This window comes from Phallusia mammillata, chromosome 1 (assembly GCF_965637545.1).
Source record: "Phallusia mammillata chromosome 1, kaPhaMamm4.hap1.1, whole genome shotgun sequence".
Lineage (NCBI taxonomy): Eukaryota > Metazoa > Chordata > Ascidiacea > Phlebobranchia > Ascidiidae > Phallusia > Phallusia mammillata.
Genome location: NC_137252.1, coordinates 31,137,371 through 31,160,627, shown reverse-complemented (window position 1 = coordinate 31,160,627; position 23,257 = coordinate 31,137,371). Strand labels below are relative to the sequence as shown.

Sequence of the window (23,257 nt, the reverse complement as noted above, 5' to 3'; positions counted from 1 at the left end):
GTTGATTATACTTTCTGAGATGAGAAGCTTGCTATAAGAGACACAGTGGCAGTTTTATTCAAAATCTCATCAAACTTTTAAAGCAGCAATTAACTTCAGCAAACAATCATGTGTACTCTAGACCTCATCAACAGCATAAAGTGAACTTTTGTGTACTCCTGGTAAACAACAAAGCTAAAATGACTAGAACAAATTAATTAACATGTAGCACTTCGGAGCTCTGATTTAAAATCTTGAACCTCTATATATTATCACACTTTTAACTTTATCTGTTTTCTTAGCTCCCTACATTGAAGGTAATGATTTTGTTTAATTTATTTTGAGAATTTATATAGGTCTGCTGTTTGGTAAACCTTTTTTGTCTGCACAAATCTAGTTTACAGACACTCAATCAAAAGTAGAAAGAGCATAAACAATTAAAGTTCCCTGGCCTAACAGATTAAGACCGTTAATCCGCTACCACTTGAAAACTGCAAGTGTGTTAAGTAGTCTTACTCTTTAGTTAACAAAGAATGAAATCCAGTTGAAGTAAACGACTCGCCAACGGCCGCAGTCCGTAATCTTTGTTACAAACAACCTTCAATCACGATCACTGGGTCCCTGACAGACTTCACTGACCAAGCGATTACCTTCTGTCATTTAGGTAATGGTACCACGCTGAGCTGGGTAGTTTGATTGACAAAAACTGCCGTGCGAAAATTTGGCGGTTCCCCTGCCGAGAGTACCGCGGCTACCGCCTGAAGCAACAAACAGTTTGGCACACAGCTGCCAGTTATGCCACGTGGTCGAACGCGTTGTACAAGGCGCGATGGCAACTGAGGGATCCCACAAGGGCGTAAGCGTAATTTATACGCGGATGATGCAACGGTTTCACTACACTACGTTTGAGCACAACAGCGGCGTTTGGTGACAACAAAGAACCATAGTAACGGGCGATTACAACTGCTGTGGGGGAGGCTACTAATCCATAGTTTCGTGTGCTCCTGAACGGCGCCACGCCAAAATTCGCAGTAAAATTCTTACGGGAACGACAACATTTAAAAACCTCCCATAACTAGACGGTCGTTTAAAGTTGGAAGGAGGTAATCGAAAATGACGAACTTCCGTAATCCTGTCTGCAATAGATAACCAAAACAATCGCAATGTGACCAACGTTAGTTTCAGGACTAACGCAATACCATTAGACTAAAATCACAACAAGTTTAAATGTTTGAAAAGGCTGACTGATAACCGTTACAAGTAGCTGGTTTCAACAAGTTTTACGCTGGTCTGAAGTACTGCCAATAACAACAGAATAGGTGTTAAGCATCACCGAAAATGCACTAGACTTGTCCAAGCACTGTATTCTTGTACTGATAACGCAAACTGTAGCCTACCCTTAACCAGACGACCACATGGTAGCCTGGCAAACTGAAATCAATCAAACTGTCAACGTCGTAAAGCCAGACTACACCAGTCAATGAAAACCTGCCCTCGTTGGCCTGCCATTTAGCGAAAACCGACCCACGTGGCCTAGGCTAGGCTACTTAGCTCCAAAATGTTAGAAACAGCTTAAAGTTTGTTAGGTTCATCAACAACGCTTTTTAGTGACAATTTAACTTCGTTTTCGAATCGCCGTTGGTTCCACGCGGTTTGAGCGAAGAAAACCCCGAGAAAAAGGCATGTAGGCCTACATATCTTCGCGTAAAATTGTATGAGTCACAGGGCGACGTCGGTTCATATCCCTTTTTCGTCATTACGTCACAGGAAGTTTTTGAACCAAAGGGTGGGTATAAACTATAAACTCAAGTAGTCGTGTTGTTTATCAAGCAACCAAAACATTGACAATGAAGAACTTACATAGGCAAAGTAGTTAACGTTCGTAATTCCTCTCACAAACCATTCTGTAAATCCACACCAAGTTTTTGCACAAATTTGGGCAAATTGCGCAAATTACGCCAGTTTGTTCTGTTTCTGCTGAGCACCAAAACTCATTTTCATATTTAGGCCCTACAACGGGTTTGAGATATCAATACCATCACGTTTAGTAGATTTAACACGCTGTACACCAATTCTGTTTCCATGATGAACTGCTGAAACTCGAGGTATTGGTATTTTGTTCTTATTTATAATTGTCTCGCGTAACAGTTTTACTGTCTACTAGGTAGCTATAGTAGGCCTATTTCTTTTCTCTAGGCCGGTTTAGTCAATTGCCTTCATTACTATCAAGCGACAAGACATTTTGAGAGACGTGAGATACAAAAATGTCATGTTCAGATACACCGCTAAAAAAGCATCTACATTTTGTACTTTGTAAAAGTGCTTTGTAACCATTGCAACTGCACAGACAACTATAACATATTTGCCGGACAACTTTAATCAGTCGCGAAGAAGTATAACGGAAAAATTAACAATCTTACCCGCAGCTGATTATGAATAATTTACACCGCAGAATATATTTTAGTTGTTGGATTGATGACATATGCCAAAAAAAGGAACAGCCGCTCCTCGCCGGACAAGTAAACTGGAAGTCAGAATAATTGGACAGAAGCGGGAACTTTATTGACGGATATAGTATTTATTGTGCTACAGTGAGATTTTGTCCACCACAGAACTATGATTTCGGCTGGTATTTATGAGGTAGGCTTCTTTTATTCCAAGTTTTCGTGTTAGAGTCGATTCACTAAACCTCCAGAAAAAGTACGTTTTTCGATCTATAAGTGCAGGCAAAAATGTATCGTTTTTTTTTCGGAATGTAACTTTGAAATGATCAAACACGGATGCTTACAAAATACAAGACAAAGGTAGGCTATTCGTGTGGCAATTATGGCAGGAACACCTTGGCTCATTTTTATTCTCATTCCCAACATAGCAAGTTGTGTTTCCTAAACACCGCGAACATAAAATTAGTAACCAAATCCGGTGAAACAAAGACTTTGTTGGAATTTGCGTGTTTACTCAACACCAAAATGGCAATATAGTCTTCTGTTTACCCTTGGTAGTCTGTCAGAAGTGGATAGCCAGTTTTAGCAATGCTCCGCGTATAATGTTATATAGTTGAGATAACGCTTGTAAGTGCAAAATAGAGATGAAGTGGCATATCGTTGTTACGCGATGTGAAAGTCTAGCTAAATAGAATAGTTCTTTGTTTAAAGTACAATTTCCTTGTAATAGAAACATCAATGTGTTTTTACACTAAACCAATAAGTTATCCTGGAGCATTACTATTTTAACGAGCTAAAAAAAATTTGGTCCAAACATTAAACGGTTAACTACTCGACTTAAGTAACATATTCCGTCGAGCACAACATTGCAACATATGTTCAAATGTGGTCCATGGGTTTCTCTACGACCTGATTTATCCACCTGTTTTTTTTAATTAAGTCCAAATTTTAGTTTTGATTTACAATTGATCAAACTAAAGTTTAAGAACGTTACAGGTTTAGTTGGAGCGACACAAAAATCTGTTAAATACCAGTAGAACGCTGCCAAAAATACTCACATAATATAGCCTACAGCATATTTACCTTCGTAGTACCCATAAAGACAGCATCGTTGAGACAGACAAAGTTGTTTGGCAACGTAAAACTGGAATCTATTTTAAAACACAAACATATAAAAGATGATGTAACTCACTGTCAGCATGGAAACGACCGAAGGAGAGAACACAGGTAACACATGCCTGGCGTGTATTGTCGTGCTTTGTTTCATTTTAGCACTGTCTAGCGGTAACAAAAATCCGAAATAAAGGTGTAATTTCTTATAAACTGTAAAATACATTGGTAAAAAACGCCAGCAGTTTATCCTAATTGATCTGGTTTCGTCTCTATACTTCGGCGTAATGTGCTTGTAATTACCGTTGCTGTCAGCCATTCTGCCCTGTAAGCCCCAAGGCAGGAAAACATCTTTAACATTCTACCACAACTAAATATAACGGATAATTTGTAGGGAATTTTTGACAGGAAATTTAATATCTCTTCTCCGTATTTCCATTTCTATTGAAGTAATATATTAAAAAAGCACAGAGCTTAATTAACTAATAAAAGTACAGACAATGTGACACTCGAATTTCTCGGCCGAATCTATCAATTCAAATAGCGTTACATGTTTTAATGTCCTTTGATTTAAAACAGATTTTTTTGCAGGGACAAATCAAAATTTGGAAAGCCCGTCCAGATCACCACGCAAAATAAGTAAGGGCATTTACGAATGACATCGCACCCCGCACCATGACTAAAACTCATGCAATATTTGAGGACAAAGAAATCCTAATAAAAAAAAGTTTAAAATTTTAATTCACTTTCAGGCGTCTTATATAGTTTTGATCTTGGAACCAAAGTTAAGCTTTCTTAAAGTATATAGCCTACAGAAAATAAACGAAACGCCAGTGTAGGTTACGAGTTAAGTTCTACAATGTTACAAATATGTTATCGCTGTCATAGTCGTACATGGTCATTTATTTAGACTCGATGGAATAACCTCTTTAAAATTATTACATACCACTATCCCCAACTTACAGGTATCGTCTTGCCACCTGAAGACCAAGCACGCAGTTCATCCCGCCTTCGCATCCACAGTAACCATGACAACGAGCACAGGAGGCTGTCTGACGCAGTGAGCGTGTCATCATATCAGATACAACATTCAAGAAAACTGGGGTATGTTGTCTTACGTTATAAATTGTAATTTTAATGCTTAAAAACATTCAAATATTTGTGAAAAGTTAAATCCAGTGTACGTAGTATATATGACATACGTTAATGCAGACAAAATATTACAGATACTGTTTTACAGCTGGTGGTGCGACTATACACAACAGTTCGCATATAAACGATTTGTAGTTGGTATCAGTGGTGGGATTCAGCCGGTTCGCATCGGTTCTGGAACCGTCTCACAAAATTTTATGAGTTTAGCGAACCGGTTAGCATTTCTGGTTACTGTCAATGGAATTTTTGTAACAGAATAATATGACTTTTATGATAGAACCGGCTGATAAAAAATTGATCCCACCACTGGTTGGTATTAATGATTATTTCCGACTTTGACTTTCAAATCTGTTCACATTTAGTTTGAAATATGTTTACTTCAACGTTGTGATACCAGTTTTGGGGTTTCAAACATTCCAAGTAACAATTCAAGTAACTACAGAAAAAATATTTTAGTGGAGGTGAAATCACCCCGCAGTTTTGGAACGATCTTGCCCCTTACCTAAGCCCCAGGTCGACCCTTAACCCCCCTACGACCTCCAACGGATGGAGCATCGGGGGAACGACTCGTTCTTTGAGCCAAAGACTTCTCCAAGCTTGGCATGGTGCCCTCCCTGTCGAGGAGGAGGAAAGACTACCAAGGTTGGAAAATTCAGAATATGAGTCGGACTGGAGGAGTAGGTCAAGGTTGAGATCACTCGCTGACACGTAAGTTGGAGCAGAAGAGTATCTAATCGAGTCGTTTTTCTCAAGTGTTTAAACTTTGCCAAAGACTTTCATATGGCCTGCAGTGAAGGAGATTTTTCAAAACGGCAAAAATGTTAGCGTTTAAATTGAAGAAATTAATGCACATTTGCGAAGTAGGTTTCAACTGAAAAAGATTGAAAAATTCTGATAGTACGAAAATAAGCCACAGCATTTTGATCTTTCACCACTCTTCATTCTACTTTGCTCAGCTTTTTTTTAACTAGTAGATTGTGAAACAAATCCTACCAACAGTATAATCCCCAGATCAAAGTTAAGACAAACATCTTTGGGCTCTTCGAGCGTTGTGCTATTGCTACCATTTTTGACGTCGATCTTTTCGTATACAGACCTACCATCAGTCGCCGTTCGTTCAGGTCCAGCAGAATGGGAAGCACAGCACTCACTCCAATTCCTATCGTGAATTTCCAGCGACCCCAAGTGGCGGTAAAAAAGGGAGTTATCAACTACTCAGATGTTCCATTACTGAGGTAGGCGAGATTTTAACAATTGGAAGAAAATACACTAAAATAATCGAAATCATAACACTACACTTTCAGTTCGTAAGATTAGAGTTTCGAAAACGTGCAGACAAAAGCTTTGATGTCAAGTAAAAATCGATGTAGAGACGTTTAAACCACATTCAAAGAGTCCATGTTAAGAAAATTTGCTTTAAGTGCCAACTGGTGCAGTAGCTTGAGTAAATAACTCGACGATTATTGTTATGCCTTTTTTCCTAGTTTTGGTGCATGGCAGCATATAAACTACTGAATCAAACATCAAATAAAAATATTTTTCGGACAAAAACTTCTTTCGGACAAAAACACACATTCATACTAAATTTTCTAAAACATGCAAATCCGTATTTCAGACGTCAGCTCACTCGCGCCCAGGCCGAGAGAAAAAGCCAAAAATTCCGACAGGACTTCGCGCGCACCACCAACGACATCTACCGGATGCGACTCAACGAAACCGACAATCTCGAGTGGGAGCTGGAAATGCGATTCAGAAAAACCTGTGCAGCCTATTTGGGGACTTCCCCTGGAGCGTCACGTGCTCTTGCCGGTCAATTGCCTTTTGTAAACACCATGTTCGTGTAAATTATTGCTTTTTGGCTGTTGTATGCGATTTTAGTTTATGTTCATGTTATATTTTATCGTTTGTGTACAAAAATGGTTTTAAAGATCTTTATAAAGATTGTTGGTTGGTCATTTGTTTATTCGAAAATAATTGTAATATATTTTGTAATACACTAGTGTGTAAATTTGCATGTGTGCTAAAACGCGATGTGACGGAACTGCATTAAACAAAGTAGCTCGGTGATTCATTAAGTAGTTAAAACAGAAATTCTTCGGTAGTTAAAAAAGAATTGGTGATTGTTGATTTCTTCTAAAAAACAACAAAAAGTATAAGCAGATTTTTAAATGAAAACTACTTAAAATTTTGTTGGTCAACTAGTTTTATTAAATTACTATTCAAAAGCTTTAAAGAGCCCCGGCACCGGAAAATTATTTTTTAATATGTTGTTTGTCGTATTTTTATAAACACGATTTCAGGTTTAAAACCACAAAAATCGAAGTTACTAGTCAAATATTTACGTTTTAAATCTAAAAACACTGACACCTTGCGGATATTTTGTCACTTAGCTCAAACGTCATGTGACGTCACCTCGTACCAACTTGGTTTGGAGCTTGTTTGTAGTCGGTGGTTGTTAACGTTCTGCGACGCCAATTACGTTAGTCAGTTTAGGTATTTTGGTGTTTAAATGTTTTCATTTTTATACTCAAGTGTGCAAAAATGCCTGCAGTGTGTTCTTTGTATGGTTGCAGTGAAAAAAAGGAACCAACGAAATACAGTGTTCTTTGTTGCCTACATTTCACAGATGAATGTTTCACAAAAAAAATGCAGCAGACAGGGGTATGGCAAAAGTTCTGGTGTTAAAGCCAAATGCCATTCCATGTATTCATTAGAACAGTCTTCTTCAGCAAGAAATGGCATTGAGAGCAGCTGCAAGAAAAGTAGCATATGGTATGCTTTAGTTAATTGTTTTCTGACATAATCTCATTTAACATTATAGTCCTTAATATTACCATTATGTCATACTAATTTAGTTTATTGTCATGCCATTTACTTGGTAATTACAAAAAAGTGTGGTTATGAAATAAAAGGTGTGATAAAAAAAACCATTCTAATTAGCTATGAACCAAATTACATTGTGTGTAAAGGAAAACTTCTTTACCTCTTAAACGGAGTACCACAAGTAAATTAACTGCAGATTTCCCTGGACACTCAGCTAAATTTGGTACATACACAATGATGGATGATGGATCTTTGCAACAATAAAATTGTTGATATTAACCTTGTTCATGTATTCAGTTGGTAATTTCAAAATATTTTCTAGAGCAATGAAGTGGCAAACAGCAATGATATGGAAAAAGAAGGATTCTTGGGATGCATTGAAAACATCACAAGCAAAGGATTGTTTATTAAAGCCTTTGTGACTGACATGCATCCACAAATCATTAAATACATTTGTGAAGAATCGTCAGAAACAAAACTATATGTTTGGCATGTAGCTACAAGTATGATAGAAATAAAAGATGAGCATACACCAGTATATTTGTGTTTATGGTTTTGAATTCAGAAATCCAAAAGAAACTGACAGCCATTTCTAACAAAGCCTATTGCAAAGAGTTGGGACCTTGGGTGAAAAGCATATGCAACCACATGTATTGTTGTGCAGCAACGTCACAAGGGATTTCACAACTTATAGTTGACAAGTGGCTGTCAGTCTGGCAACGTAACTCTGAAGTCTTCCCCAGCAACATTCAACAAATTTTCTGTAGGCAGTATATCTGTAACGCATAGAGGTTGCTGGTTGCATGTTATAGTAGTTAGTACAGTAAAACTTACTCGTGACGGGTGTCAATTACCCTCATCATGATTTCCCAATTGACGTTTAAATCGATAACATGCTGCTTCTAATACACGTTGAGACACATATAGATTCAAATCCAGGATATGCTTTTATACAAAGCAGATTCGACTCAGAATATTCGTTGAACTTGGCTAACTGCTGTTGCACTTACTAATTTCATGGCAGCAAACGCATGATTTTCTCTCCTCCATTATCATATAGTTAGTACATAAACACCTACAATATTTCTGTTAGGTGGAAAATACCTTTTGTCAACAACAAAACACCTACCTTTTTAAGCAAACAGTTGTTATTTATTGCTTAACTGTCAACTACGTATACTACGTTAATTTTATCAGTTGTAAACAATAAAAAAATGTACGCATCAAAGCTAAAACAAGCAATAAAAACAACAGCTGACCAACGCCATTGTTAGAAGTTGGTACGAGGTGACGTAACAATCGCTGCTACACATCAAACCAAGGTGTCGCTCGAGAGCTCATTGTTTGATTGAATATCTCGAAAACGAGAAATCATAGGACAAAAAAAATTAGTGATTCGGAATCCCTGATTTTTGGCAATTCTAAATATCTTAAATGTAGAAAAAGTCACATCGCCGCTGCCGGGGCCCTTTAAATGCATATTACCATTCAAACACACATTTTAAGAATTTCTTAATATTAGAACCAGAATGCACCAAGGCACAATCTCGCGGTGCGAAAGGCCCACCATATAAGCTTATAGTAAGATATGTTTTATTCGCTGTTACACAATATACGGCCTCATACTGTACATGCGTATTGAGGCAATTTCAAGAAAGGATATGAGAGTGTCGTACCACGGAAAATTGAAAACTTCCTGTCTATATCTGAATCACTTCCCAAGCTGCCAGGCAACTCCACTTAGCTTGTTAGCGACAAAAACGTGAAGGAAGCATGCAACATATGGATTAGGTAAAGAGGTTGGATTAGGTTAAACTCTCTATATACTCTTGTGGGAAGTTGTGCTCAATGTTTATTGTCTAAATTTTTCAAAAAACTTTAAAATATGCAAATAGCTTGAACAGGGAGATATCAAGGGTGTATATAATTTGCGCGCATACTTGAAAGTAGGCAAAAGTCAGTTGATCATAATTTAAGTGTATTTTTGAACATAAAAAATCATTGCGATTTTTAACATACCATTGTTTTGCATTTTTATTTACTGACTTTAAAAGTGATATAAGTCATTGGGAGCTTTTTACATAAGAAGCATTAGCAATGAAAAGACAACAGGCATACCTTATTTTGGCAATCTTGGCTCTCTCGGCAATCAGCCTTGGTGTAGAAGGGAGTTTTTGGAACTCGAATCGACGCAATTGCCCATCTTGCACGTATGTCGAACTGTTGATTGTTCAAATAAACTTTATTGTTATGTAGGCTTGTAGGCTAATGAAAGTTAGACTAATTGAATTTTTAAATAGTTTTATCAGCGTTAAATAATGTAGGCTAACAGATTGTTCACTCAATATACATTCAGTACAATAGATTTTTTTAAATGATTAGTCAATGTTAACTTACTAAACTTTATACCACTTTACTTTAATTTTTTTTCAGTACCACTCCCAAGGAACTGGGCGAATGGGGTGAGTATTTTTTAAAATATTTTTACCAAGTTCTAGTCTTGTGACATGCTGACCTATGTGCAATGATTCGACACAAGAACTAACAGTATGACAACTTACGCAATTTTGTAGTTTTGCTTACGATATTGAAAACATGTAAGTAGCTCCCAAGTTCACAACATCCAATAATCTCCCAAAAGTAAACACCATCGCAATCACATTATTTCGAATTTATAATTTTTAATCAAACTGCCTACGAGGTAATTGTTGGGTATGCAGCATAAATTCTATAACGCATTCGATTTTGCTTTTAGGAGCAAGAAAGCTCATAAGATCTCAATAAAAATGTCAACTAGGTTTGAATATAGAAACAAAATAAAACGCATGTCATGCTAAAATGTCTTTTTGCAGATTTGTTGGATGCTAGAAAATATTTGGAAATTATGGAAGCGGAATCCACGGCAAACATCAAAAAGTTGGATCTATAAATCAAATTTGTTACTTGCAGTTTATACCTGCTATATATTATGTTTATACCTTCTAGTCTATCGCATTGATAACAAGATTATGAATGCATTCTTCAAGCTGTAGAAGAAAAATGTTGTATTTGTACAAAATATTACCGTTCTTGTAAAAGCATATGAGCCAATAAATGATAAGCTGCAGACAGTGCACACTGTTTCGACCTATAAGGTCTCATCAGTGCAGCTGGTGACGAGAGATCGGCCGCATTGGCTAGTGTAGCCATCAAACATCAAACCACAAACTGGAGTGCCGTTTGATGGCTACACTAGCCAATGCGGCCGATCTCTCGTCACCAGCTGCACTGATGAGACCTTATAGGTCGAAACAGTGTGCACTGTCTGCAGCTTATTACCGTTCTTGTATTGGTACCAACCTATTCAGCTTAGTACAATCTTATTTGGGACTTCGTGTACAAAACCGTGGCACAATAAAAGCACGAGCCATGATGTAATGAAATATGCCATAATGAAAACAGTTCGACAGACAGAAAATAAACCACAAACGGCGTTCGTGACAGGTAACACAGAGAAAAGATACACAAGTTCGTAGAAAGCGCAACCACATGGTGAAAGCCTGAAACCGAACTCCTTTCCAAAGAAAACAGGAGTGTCATATTTGCCAAATATTTTGCAGAGCTTGACTGTCAGGTTTAAGCAAGAATCAGGTGCCAAAAAAGTCAACCTTGCTCCTTGATTTATATTAGCAAACATTGTCATCACTGCTGAGCTGCTTGCAACCAAATATGGAGCTATGAGGTGATAAACAAACAGACATACGTGTACCGAAGTGTTTCAGTGGAAGTAGAACAAGAGATACTGGTTGCCGAGGTAAAACGTACCCTATAGTTTACAGCAAAACACAAAATTTGTCAAAAATTGTTATACCAAGCTTTTGTGCAATACTTTTTACGAGCGTTAATTTATGTGCTTTATGAATTCAGTCATTTATCTGCTTTATAAATTCAAGTAAGAAAGCAAAAGGTAGTTACTAGTGATGTACCGAATCGGCCGAATCAACCGAATCACGCAAAGTCGAACGCTACGCGTTCCTGAAACATAAGTTTATGTACTAAGCAATTAGTGAAATATAGTTGTGTTTCGTCCTCATTTTAATTCTGTGGCGTTTTACATTGCCTCAAGCATGATTGCCAATGAACTACTGATGTTTTGGCTACCGCGGCAAAACGTGATGTGTAAAAAATACAGTAATCAATGCGATTTTCGTTATAGTGTAGTTGAAAGATTGCGTGGAAACTTGCTAAGCAGAAAAGATACGTTTAACGCTTTAAATGTGTGTTCGTAAAAGATTCGGTTTTGACCCAATCGCAACAAACTATTCGGCCAAAGCCGAATCTTTGCAAATATGGCCGTTTGGGCCGAATAAATTCGGCAAACCGAATATTCGGTACATCTCTAATAGTTACCAAAAAATTAAAATTGGTCGTGGAAGCATCACTTCATTACTTATATGGGCTAAAGGTGAAACTCAGTGCGATTCACAAACAAAATGAGTCACTCGCCAAGTTGCGCCAGAGCCGGCAATAAGTCTTGCGCAACCAACAAGTAATCGTTACGCGACATGACGTCAGAAAATTACCCGTGATGTTTGTGGAGCGACTTGGCAAAACGCATACATGTATATTAGCAAATGTTTTTCCTAGACTGACTGAATTAATACTAAACAGTCGTTTAATCATGTCCCCAAGTTTGTTTGCAACATCATGCATAACGTACGGCACAGCCAATAAATTAAGCCACTTGTTTGACCTCCTGTCCCCCTCCAAACTTTGTATAATGCATATAACACAAGCCAAGTGGCACTCAAGAAATTTAAGATGAACCTTACGCTTTACTGTTTACTTTGTACCTCGTGATACCACACCGCACCGTCAGTCACAGCCTAAATAAGGATTGTCAAAATGTAAGCTTTTTAACCTCATTAAACCAAACTACTCGCTACTACATCAAAATAGTTAGGACTTGGAATGTAACGAGGTAAAAACCCTGACCAGACAGGCTGGTTTTAATAAACGCTGCCAAGTCTAAATATGGATTAAAGCAACGTTAGCAAAGTTGCTCTCATTGTTCTTGCGTCATGAAGCAACAACCAAGGGCATATTAAATTCGCTCGCGAGTGCTGTTATAATTAATTTGGCACAACTGTTGTGCGGTTTGCAGCAGATTCAAGAACAAAAACTAGCAGTTTGCTGAAAAATCCCCAGTTTCTTTTGAAGTAAACCAAAGAAAAGGAGCTATTATAAGCGACTACCCAACTAAGGATATAGACGAAAAAGCGCCGTAATTTAGGTCTGAGTTATTGATAATAAAGTGTTTTCCAGAATGTTTTGGTGATTTGTTTTCGAATATACCTAAATGAAACGTATGCTGTACTGAGTGAGCCCTTAAAAGCGTGTTGCTTATTTAGTTCCTAAATAAACATGACAGACATATTATACTGGTGCGTGTTAATTCCTTAAGCATCGGTTTGGTAAGTCGTAAGACCCCATCATAAGGGTAAAATATTTATAAGAGGCATTGATAAAATTTTGACAAGGTACGTGGAAGTTAAACTGGCACTTGGCCTTTCTCCTTAACGTTTATTCGCAACGCATATTTATTTCAAAAGATAAGAAATTTGCACCAATTTGTGATGAGATGTTTAACACAAGCCAGGCTTAAAATATTAAGACCATGTATATTAAGAGAGCGTTTTTCACGTCATGATTTTCACCTAGTAGAAGCGAATAACCAAATGTAGTCGATGAAACCAAACTGCTTATCAGGCTTCTCTCCAAACAAACGCAATGTGTGAGCATCAGTGTTTACTTCACGCCACGTGACTCGGCATCTATGTTTACTTACCAAATATGGAGTGTTAGAGCCAGGTGTTATCACACGACCATTGGTGCGCATTGCGTTTTTTCTACCGCCTTTTTGTGTGTGTTTCGCCGCCCTTTTCGCTTTATAATAACTTGTGTTTGCAATGTATGTCATTACCCTGATGAAGGTGTTTCGTATGGGACATCGAAACGTTGGCACAGTAGAATAAAAAACTGCCGGAAGAGCTGAAAATTTTGTTGATACGTTATGCCTGGCAGCAACAGTGTATTCATGGAGTGTTAGGTTTTAAACATTTGCTGTTTGCCGATTAATTTGCGACCATAAAGAAAACAAAGCAAGGGGTAGCACGGAGTATGGGTTGAATGGTGCTCCTTTGTTATTTAGAAGCTGATTACCCTATGTTACGTGCAAGAAGCAAGAGCTTTGTAGATTGGCAGATACAGTCTTGCATATTATTTAAAGCTGCAAACCATCAAACAAATCGACAATTAGCTGGTCCAGGCGGCCTAGGGTAGCTTCAAACGGAAATATGAAAAGATATATACCTTCAATATTCCGTGAGCTAAACACTAAAATAAAGGTTGGTTCTAAACCTTTCTTGGTATAAATCACAGTACGCCAGGCCCATTGAAGGCGCCATACCGAATCAGCGTACTGTGATTTATAGATGAGTGTGCCGTGATCGCTGGTCTGCATAGACGCTTCAGGGCTGATCCCAGTTATGAAATTTATGTTCATCTTAACTTTCTTGGTATAACGCACTTTTTTTAAAAAATGGGGTTAAACCACATTATAATAATTTTACAAAACCGTTTAAAAACAAGCTAAGGTAATTTGAAGAGGAACTAGACGTGTTTAACTTGCGAAAAGTTTTAGGAAAGAATTAGAAATGTATTGTACTTTTGTATTGCATTGTAATTTCTTCACGTGCATCCTGGCACAAGAAACATAGTAAAACGTTATGATAATGTGGCACGAAGGGATACAGCTACGAAAACAGTTGTAAATACACCAACAAAGTCTTAAGTGAAGGGAACGGCAGTACCTTTGTCGCTTTTGAATAACTTATAATCTTTGGCAGAAAGTCGATACAGCTTCTAGTTAAGACAAGTTCAATCGATAAAAGCTGTGTTAATCATTTAGTAAGGTTAAACACTTCGGTTTTTGCAGTTGCAATGTTTAAAACTCATTAGCAATCCACTCCTTTTTATCCAGGTCCAGGACGATTTTTGTATGAGCACATTTTTATATAATAGCGTAATGATAATATGGCAGGACCTAGCGGTTGTAAAGACATTAATACAGTTTTATATTTGAGGAAACGACATGTACATTTGCTGCCTTTAAGTAAATAATAAACTTTGGCAGAATGTCGATACGGTTTCCCGGTTGAGGCAGGTTCAATCGATAAAATCTGTGTTAATCATTTAAGGAGGTTAAACACTTCATTGGTTTTTGGAATGTTTAAAACTTATCAGCAACACACTCCTTTTTATCAGGGCGTAGGACAGAAAACGCACGAGCGTTCGTATTTTCAGCTAAATAATTTTGTTGAAGTTTCCCAAAAACAGTGGGCATTGGTATGTGGTCGCCGTTGGATATTTTGTCTTTGGAAACTTGGATTTTGATAGCAACTCTTTTATGCCTTGCAAGGTAAATGTTCAAACCCTACAATGTGATTTAAAGCAAAAATTGGATGTCACATTTTTGTGCAACCCAATTATACAAAAAATCCTTGCAACAATTCCAACATATTTTAAAAAACCTAATGAAATCAATATTTATGATATATATATATATAGTCATGAAGCAAACAATTATTACCGTTTTAACTCCTTGTATTTTATTGCAGTCTCAAACATTTTATCTTCTCTTTACAGATTTTATTTACACCGAAAATGGCAGTTTCTGAAAAAGCTTAACATCCCACATTATCCACCAAGCATTTTGAAGATTGGAACTTTAAGATATAATGCCAAACCTAGTGAGGTAGAATGATCTTGTAAATGTGTTTGGATTTATATTTATCATGGCTCCCCCTCCATGAAGGGGACACATATTGTTTTTGGCCGCATTTTTTTTCTTGTTTCTGTCTAACGCTGGTTGTAACCCTCGTTTGGTCAAGAAAGAGTGCTTCAAATTTATTCAAATTTGGACAGATGTTAGCTATTTATCCATATTTAATCCTCCTGAAGTCGCCGAGTGACCCAACGGTTGACCCCGAATGACCCAACGATTCACCCAAAGGCCCCCAAAACGTAATTTTTTTAACGGCTGTACTGAAGTACATCATTTAGGAGTTATCTAACCCCAAAATATTCGTTTCTGTCTAACGCTGGTTGTGACACGCGTTTGGTCAAGAAAGAGCTGCTTGAACTTTATTTAAATTTGGACAGATGTTAGTTATTAATCCGAATTTCATCCTCTTGAAGTTTGACCCCGAATGACCCAGCGGTTCACCCCCAGGCCTCCAAAACGTAAATTAAAAAAACGGCTGTACTGACTAAATAACATAATCTACGAATTTCATGCTTTGTTGGTTGGTGCAAGTCAACTTGTAGATGTTACAAACATAGTTAAGAACGATTTTTTCGTCATAACGTAGCTTCTTTATTTTTGACAAATCAATTCAAGAATCAATTCTTAAGTCATGTTTTAATTGGGCAAAACAGTATTGTTGAACACTAAGGAATGCGTGTTATTGAAAACGGTGTCAAAAGGTCATTAAACGGCCGTTCAGTGTTTGGTGTCATTTTTTCCGTTCTTTTTACTGTTTTTGTAATTATATGACAATAATGATGCAAAAAGAATACCGACAAAACTTTTTAAAGTTGGGTTAATGCTTCCCAATAATTTGTCCGTAAAAATCTAAAAATAACCGCAACATTTGTTTACCGTAAATCCGCACAAACACGCGCGTGGGGACCCATTCGTTTTTGTTTGCAAAAAAAAATATTGTTAAAAAGTACACGTTTTAGCTTTGGGAGGTTTTACTTACATCTATGCTATTTAGAAAATTTGTGTTTAGTTTTTTACAAGTGATCTAGAAATGAAGAAAAAGTTTGGAATGGTTTATGGGTAAGTACCCTTTTTGTTTGGATAAATACTGTTTTGTAAATTGTTTTATTTTAATGCTTTTCCTCACGGAATGTTTTATTTTGTTGTTATAATAATATTTTTCAAAGATCATTTTGTATTTTTTACGGTGCTTGTGATTCGACTTTCGGCGGATTCTCCACTGAGCCTGTGTAGCTCAGTTGGTAGAGCGCGAGTCCCGGAAAGACTCCTGTCGTGGGTTCGAATCCCACCGCAGGCTAGATTTTTCTAGCCTACGCCTTGCCATATGGTGGTGAATGCTTGGTGACCGGCTGATTCGGTATAGCGCCTTCAATGGCCCTGGCGTACTGTGATTTACAAATGAGTGTGCCGTGATCGCTGGTCTGCATAGACGCTTCAGGGCTGATCCCAGTTATGAATTTATGTTCATCTTAACTGATACTGGTCAATCTGGCGACCCCCTACTACGAAGCTGACATGTGCAGCATACGAGGCAGGCAACGGTGCTTGTGATTCGTTTTTCGGCGGATTCTCCACTGAGCCTGTGTAGCTCAGTTGGTAGAGCGGGAGTCCCGGAAAGACTCCTGTCGTGGGTTCGAATCCCACCGCAGGCTAGATTTTTCTAGCCTACGCCTTGCAATGTGGTGGTGAATGCTTGGTGACCGGCTGATTCGGTATAGCGCCTTCAATGGCCCTGGCGTACTGTGATATGTATTTTTAAGTAATAAAATCTACTGACCTGAACAAAAGTATTTATTTTTATTTTGCAGCCAGTACATGGGTTGGTCTCCAAGAATAGTGATCAGCGATCCTGATATCTTAAAACAAATAATGATTAAGGAGTTTAACAACTTTTATGACAGACAGGTAAAAAAAGTAACATTAAAAATAATGAAAATTGCTGTACAAAAATATTTAGTTAAACAAACCAAAATCTTAATTTTTTTACATCAAAAAAATATTATTATGTTTTTTAGAAATCATTGCAGAAAGTAAATGGAAAAGCCCTAAATAATGGATTGACAAATATTACTGGTGATACATGGAGAAGGGTCAGGTGGGTTGAATATTTCATGTTATCATCGTGAGCAAATAAAAAAGCCACACATGTCAATTTTTATAGAGTTGTCAATTTCAGTGGTTTTTTTTCAAATATTAATAAGATTTGTTTTAAATAATTAAATTTATTATATATCATTTTTTAGTTTAAAATTAAATTTTTCTGATGAAACAACATGACTTATTTCTCAGAGAAACACAACACAATAATAACATGCACAAAATACACCAAACACTTAAGCATACAATTAAACTACACCCTCCTAAATATATTTATACATACACAAACTTAAAAATATATGTGTATATATATATATATTCAACCCATATATATATATGTATATATAAAAATAGATTATGTGAATGACTCTATTAAGAAAGTTGATGTGCTTTTCCCCAAAAAAATCTCTATACCTTAATTGAGCTGTTTAAAAGTCAACTTTATTCTTAAAAAATAAACGGTGACTGCAAATGGAAATTTGGTTTTCCGTTCGGTATACCAAGGTGCTTCAAGCTACAAACAAATCAATTGCAGACATACTATATCACCCATGTTTTCAACATCGAAGCTTCGAAGCATGATTGGTGTAATAGACAAATGTGCAGATGAAATGGTTGAAAACCTTCAAAGCATTGCAAAAGACAACGATGGAGTGTTTGATACCAAAGGGTAAGGTTTTTGAAGGGTTTTAATACTCGCAAATTCATTGTAATACTATTTCAATATACGGTAAAGCCATATATGGTTCCTTAAATTAAACTCACTTGTTTTCTAAGAGAACCAAAAAACATCAGCAATAATTGGTTTAAACTAATGCAAATTTAAAAATTATTTGTTTACCAAATGAACAAACAAGGTGAAAGATACTAAAGTTTTTTTTTCATTTCATTTTTTTCCCTTATTTCTCACTTTATCATTTTCATTTTAAACTTAAGTTGTCGTTTCTTAATTTTTTATACTTTCTTTTGCCATCTGTTGTACATTTAAAAAGAATATTTAGTGAAAATACACTGCTAACACACATTTATTAACCTAAAAATTACAGAGTGTTTGGAAAATATACCCTCAGTGCAATCTGTTCAGCAGCTTTCGGCGTTGATGTCAATTCACAGGTTTGTGACTTATAAAAGAGTATGAGCTAATTTGCAATAACCAGAGGTATATAAACAACATGTTTTTTTGTGAAAATGACATAAAAATGTTTATGTCACTCCACGAATTTTTTATGTAAGTGTTACCAATTAAAAAAAACTGTTACTTTTAATGTTTTTGTTTCTGCATATTGATCTAATAAATATGGAAATAAAGTTAAATATTAACCAGCCAATGATTGCTTAAACAGAAAGATGAAAAGGAATCAAAAGCAATCCGAATGGCAAAGAAACTTTTTCAAGCTAAATTTCTTTCAAATCCAATGCTCTACATTTTAAGTAATGTTTTTTAAACATGCTTTAGTTTAGTTTTTCTCTAGTTATTTTGATAGAACAAATTGTGCTTGTTTTAAGATTTGTTTAGTAATGATAAACATAATTTTACTAAACAAATTAGCTTCAGAAAAAAAAACGTTTTAACATTGAAGAATTCATGTTTAGTTATATTTCCATGGATGGAAAAAATCGCTGAAAAAATGGACTTTACTTTTTTTCCACGAGATGCACTCAAATACTTTGAGAATCTGACAAACTCTATTCTAAAGATAAGTTCCAGTCCAGATCCAAAACAGGTAAATAAGCAAACTTGCTAATAGTATAATTGTTTTAGTGAAATATTTCTGAGTAAGCACCAAAATGGAGTTCGTAGTTACAAATTGTTTTTTGTAGCCATGTAAGTGTGACCGAAAATACTTTTATATCAAAAACAAAAATACTATTTATACTATATCAAAAACAAAACGAAGTACATGCTTGACTTCATTGTTTAAAAACAAAAATATTTAAAGACTTCAACTGTCCTGCAACTTTTGGCTGAATCAGAAATCTCAGAGAAAGAAACTAAAAGCAAAACAAAAGGTTTGTGTGTCGGCTTTTTTATGTTTGATCACAAATCAAGACAAGTCAGATACTAGATTTCCTCTGTACAAACTATAACAGCTATAACCAATATCACTTACATCATTCCTAAAGGGTAGAAACCCTGCCCCCAAAGTCAAGTTAAGGTGGTCATTTTTTAGGTTTAACACACATGGAGATCACAGGAAATGGAGTTCTAATGATACTGGCTGGTTACGAAACCACGTCAAGTGCAATAATTTTTCTGGCTTTCAACCTTGCTTGGCACAAGGATGTCCAAGAGAAATTAAGAGAAGAAATTAGAGAAATTGTCAAGAGTGATGTAAGATATCTGTTTATTTAGAAATAAAACAATGACTTTTTAAAAGCAGCATGTTACGTCACAATGTCTTACAGTATATTAAGAGTATTTAGCCTACAATTTAAACAGGAAAACAATGCATTATCAGTTTTTTTCTTTATCAACAACCATGTGGTCACAAGTAAATTAAAATGTGTATTCAAAACCGAAATCTGATTTTTTGCAGAATTCGTTGGATTATGAGAAACTCAATGGTTTGAAGTATTTGACCCAATGCATCAACGAGTCTTTGAGACTGTACCCACCAGCACCAAGGTGAATAAGTTCCTGAAGTTTGACCCCAAATGACCCAACAGTTCACCCACTGGCCCCCAAGCGTATTTTTTTACAATAATGATGTAAAAAGAATATGGACAAAACTTTTTTGAAGTTAGGTTAATGCTTTCTCATAATTTGTTTTTAAGAATCTAAAAATAACCAAAACTTTTGTTGACTGTAAATCTGCACAAACACGTGTGTGGGGACCCATTCATATTTGTTTGCAAAAACAATGATATGTGTAGATCAAATGATGTGTATAGTATATTGGAAAATAGGATATAGATAGAACATATCAAATGGAAGTATATTAGAATACCACCTTTCTAGTTTCTGTTACTTTCGGTAAAAAATAAAATGCATGCAGAAATGGACGATACTGTGAAAAGAAAATCACAATCAATGGAATCACAATTCCTGGGAAAATTCATATTGATATACCCACATATGGAATGGCAAGAGATCCAGAATACTGGGATGAACCAGAAAAATATATTCCAGAAAGGTACTTTTTTCAAGTGCTTTTATTTTCTTGTTTCAAGTGCTTTTATTTTCAGTGGCACAGTTTTTGTAGCCTTTTGGTGGGAATTTATGCATTTTGGCTATTCTTTTTGCAATTTTTATTAATTTCTTTGTATATGGCAATTGTGTAAAAATATTACACCACAAACACTAATCAACGATTGACTTACTGCGAACATTAATGTTCCATTGCAGGATGGATGACATGAGCAAAATTGATCCCATAATATTTCAACCATTCGGAGCTGGGCCACGAAACTGTATTGGATTGAGATTGGCTCTCATGAAAATTCGCTTGGCTATTTGCAAAGTGCTGCTTAACTTTGAACTTGATGTTTGTCCTGATACACCGGTAAGAATTTCTACTCCAACTGTTTATTAATAGAAAGCAAAGGTTGTTCTTCTCTGTTCTCCCTTATGGTTGTACCTGTCAGTTGAAGTCGCTTTTCTAATTTTGGTACAACACAAACATCACATGTAAAACATGCATCGTACTCGTACTGTGAAAAATAAAAAGAGTTTATTGACCTTTAGTGTTATTTATGTCCTGTTTAATATACTTGACAAAGTGTTTCATAAACACTAATAATTTGTGTTTTGTTTAGAAACCTCCCATTGAAATTATAATTGAAGCTACCATGAGACCGAAGGTTGATGTTTTGCATCTCAAGGCTATACCACTGAAGTAAAGCACAAGAAATCAACATACAGTGCCGTGTAATTTTTAAAAATGTAGTTAGTGTATAAAGTTGACTTGTTGTTTGTATCACTTCATTGTGACAAAAAGTGTTGAAAAAATTGAAACCTATTGTTAACACTGAAAAATAAAGCATATACCGCATGACTAACGTTGGTCCGATTCTCGGGTATGCGGCATACCCGAGGTTTTCGCCATGCCCGTGTTCGGCGCCTATGGGTCGTACGACCTCACGCTTTATTGCTCAGACTACATGTGTTTGCTTTGTCGACAGTACAAATATTTAATTTGTACCACGTGAAACCACAACACACCGTCAGTCACAGCCCAAATACGGAATATCATAAACAAAATGTGGGCTTTGTGAGGTTTGTACTCCAATGAACCAACCTACCCACTACCACATAAAAAATAGTTAGGGCATCGAATGTACGTAGGTCAGAACTCTGACCTCTAGACCAGTCACGTTTTTTGAACGCTGCAAAGTTTGCAGCCCAAATATGGAAAATACAGCATTAGCTCCGACCAATAGACCACACTCAGACAGGCACGTTTTGATAAACGCTACCAAGTTAGCAGTCCAAATATGGATTGAAGCAACGTTGGCTTTCGTTGTTCTTGCATCATGACGGGGAAATTTCAAAGCAACAACCAAGGGCATATTAAATGCGCTCGCGAGTGCTGTTATAATTAATTTGGCACAACTCTAAAGCGGTTTGCAGCAGATTTAAAAACAACAACTAGCAGTTTGCTGGAAAATCTTCAGTTTGTTTTGAAATAAACTGTAGAAAGGGAGGTATTATAGGCGACGTCTGACACTACATATGTTTCCAGTTAAAGATATGGAATAAAAAGTGCAGTTATTCAGGTTGTTTTGCTAATTCCGTAGATACAAAACATGACAAGCCTATTATACTGTGGCGTGTTGGTTTTTCAAGCATTTGTTTGGTAAGTCGTTCGACCCCGTAAAAGGGGGAAAATATTCATATGAGGCGTTGATAAAATTTTGACAAGGTACGTGGAAGTTAAACTGGCCTTTCTCCTAAACTTCTACTCGCAACGCGTATTTTTCAAAAGATAAAAAATTAGCACCAAGTTGTGATGAGACGTTTAGAACAAGGCAAGCTTAAAATATTAAGTCCATGTATAATAAGAGTGCGTTTTGCAAGTCATGAGTTTCACCTAGTAGAGGCGAAGAACCAAATATAGTCGATGAACCCAAACTGCTGATCCCGGTTTTTATCCAACAAACGCAATGTTTGAACATTAGTGTTTACTTCACGCCATGTGACTCCGAATCTTTGCGTACTGCTCAAATATGGAGTGTTAGGTTTTAAACATTTGCTGTTTGCCGATTGATATGCGACCATAAAGCCCTTTCAAAAGTCGCTGGTCGAAGAGAGGGGTAGCACGGAGTATGGATTGAATGATGCTCTTTTGTTATTTAGAAGCTGGGTAACCTGAACGACTTTGTTACGTGCAAGAAGCAAGAGCTTTGTAGATTGGCAGATAGTCTTACAGATATTATTTAAAACTGCGAACCACCAAACAAATCGACAATTAACAGGTGCACGCGACCTAGGGGTTGTGTAGCTTCAAACGGAAATGTGAAAAGAGACACCTTAAATATTCCTTGAGCTACGCACTAAAATATTGGTTGGTTCTCATCTAAACCCTTCTTGGTATAACGCACTTTTTGAGAAAAACTAAGGTTTAACCACGTTATATCAACTGTACAAAACAATTTAGAAACAAGCTAAGTTATAGTGAAGGGGAATTAGACGTGTTTAACTTGCGAAAAGTTTTAGGAATTGTTTAGAAATGTATTGTACTTTTGTATTGTATTGTAATTTGTTCATGTGTATCCTGACGCAACAAACATAGTAACACGTTATGATAATGTGGCACGAAGGGATACAGTCGCGAAAACCAACAAACTATTAAGTGAATGGAACGGCAGTGCATTTGTCGCTTTTAAG

At 36.5% G+C, this 23,257-nt stretch overlaps 2 protein-coding genes, 2 long non-coding RNA genes and 2 other non-coding genes across 6 annotated transcripts; 5 read left to right on the top strand and 1 right to left on the bottom strand.

Moving 5' to 3' along the window:
• The first annotated feature begins 41 nt into the window (after positions 1-41).
• LOC145214330 (uncharacterized) lies at positions 42-6,684 on the top strand. The gene is made up of 8 exons (XM_080082844.1): positions 42-2,084; positions 2,444-2,619; positions 3,515-3,650; positions 4,125-4,172; positions 4,499-4,637; positions 5,142-5,393; positions 5,780-5,920; positions 6,301-6,684. Exons 3-8 carry the CDS (start codon positions 3,623-3,625, stop codon positions 6,527-6,529), a joined length of 837 nt encoding a protein of 278 aa, XP_079938970.1. The 5' UTR covers positions 42-2,084; positions 2,444-2,619; positions 3,515-3,622; the 3' UTR covers positions 6,530-6,684.
• A 596-nt stretch (positions 6,685-7,280) lies between these two features.
• On the bottom strand, positions 7,281-20,819 carry LOC145214357 (uncharacterized). The gene is made up of 4 exons (XR_013857030.1): positions 20,752-20,819; positions 17,111-17,189; positions 8,343-9,728; positions 7,281-8,284 (listed from the first exon to the last, which is right to left on the bottom strand). It is a non-coding gene; the product is annotated as an uncharacterized LOC145214357 (long non-coding RNA).
• On the top strand, positions 9,606-10,533 carry LOC145214351 (uncharacterized). Its single transcript, XR_013857027.1, has 3 exons — positions 9,606-9,718; positions 9,942-9,970; positions 10,361-10,533. It is a non-coding gene; the product is annotated as an uncharacterized LOC145214351 (long non-coding RNA).
• On the top strand, positions 14,786-21,425 carry LOC145214297 (cytochrome P450 3A8-like). The gene is made up of 15 exons (XM_080082802.1): positions 14,786-14,967; positions 15,195-15,303; positions 16,343-16,392; positions 17,142-17,238; positions 17,349-17,428; positions 17,966-18,100; positions 18,477-18,543; positions 18,774-18,861; positions 19,024-19,154; positions 19,371-19,440; positions 19,602-19,762; positions 19,968-20,056; positions 20,427-20,564; positions 20,777-20,933; positions 21,187-21,425. Exons 1-15 carry the CDS (start codon positions 14,897-14,899, stop codon positions 21,268-21,270), a joined length of 1,527 nt encoding a protein of 508 aa, XP_079938928.1. The 5' UTR covers positions 14,786-14,896; the 3' UTR covers positions 21,271-21,425.
• Trnas-gga (transfer RNA serine (anticodon GGA)) lies at positions 16,557-16,630 on the top strand. The gene has a single exon. It is a non-coding gene; the product is annotated as a tRNA-Ser (tRNA).
• Trnas-gga (transfer RNA serine (anticodon GGA)) lies at positions 16,912-16,985 on the top strand. Its single transcript has one exon. It is a non-coding gene; the product is annotated as a tRNA-Ser (tRNA).
• Positions 21,426-23,257: the final 1,832 nt, after the last annotated feature.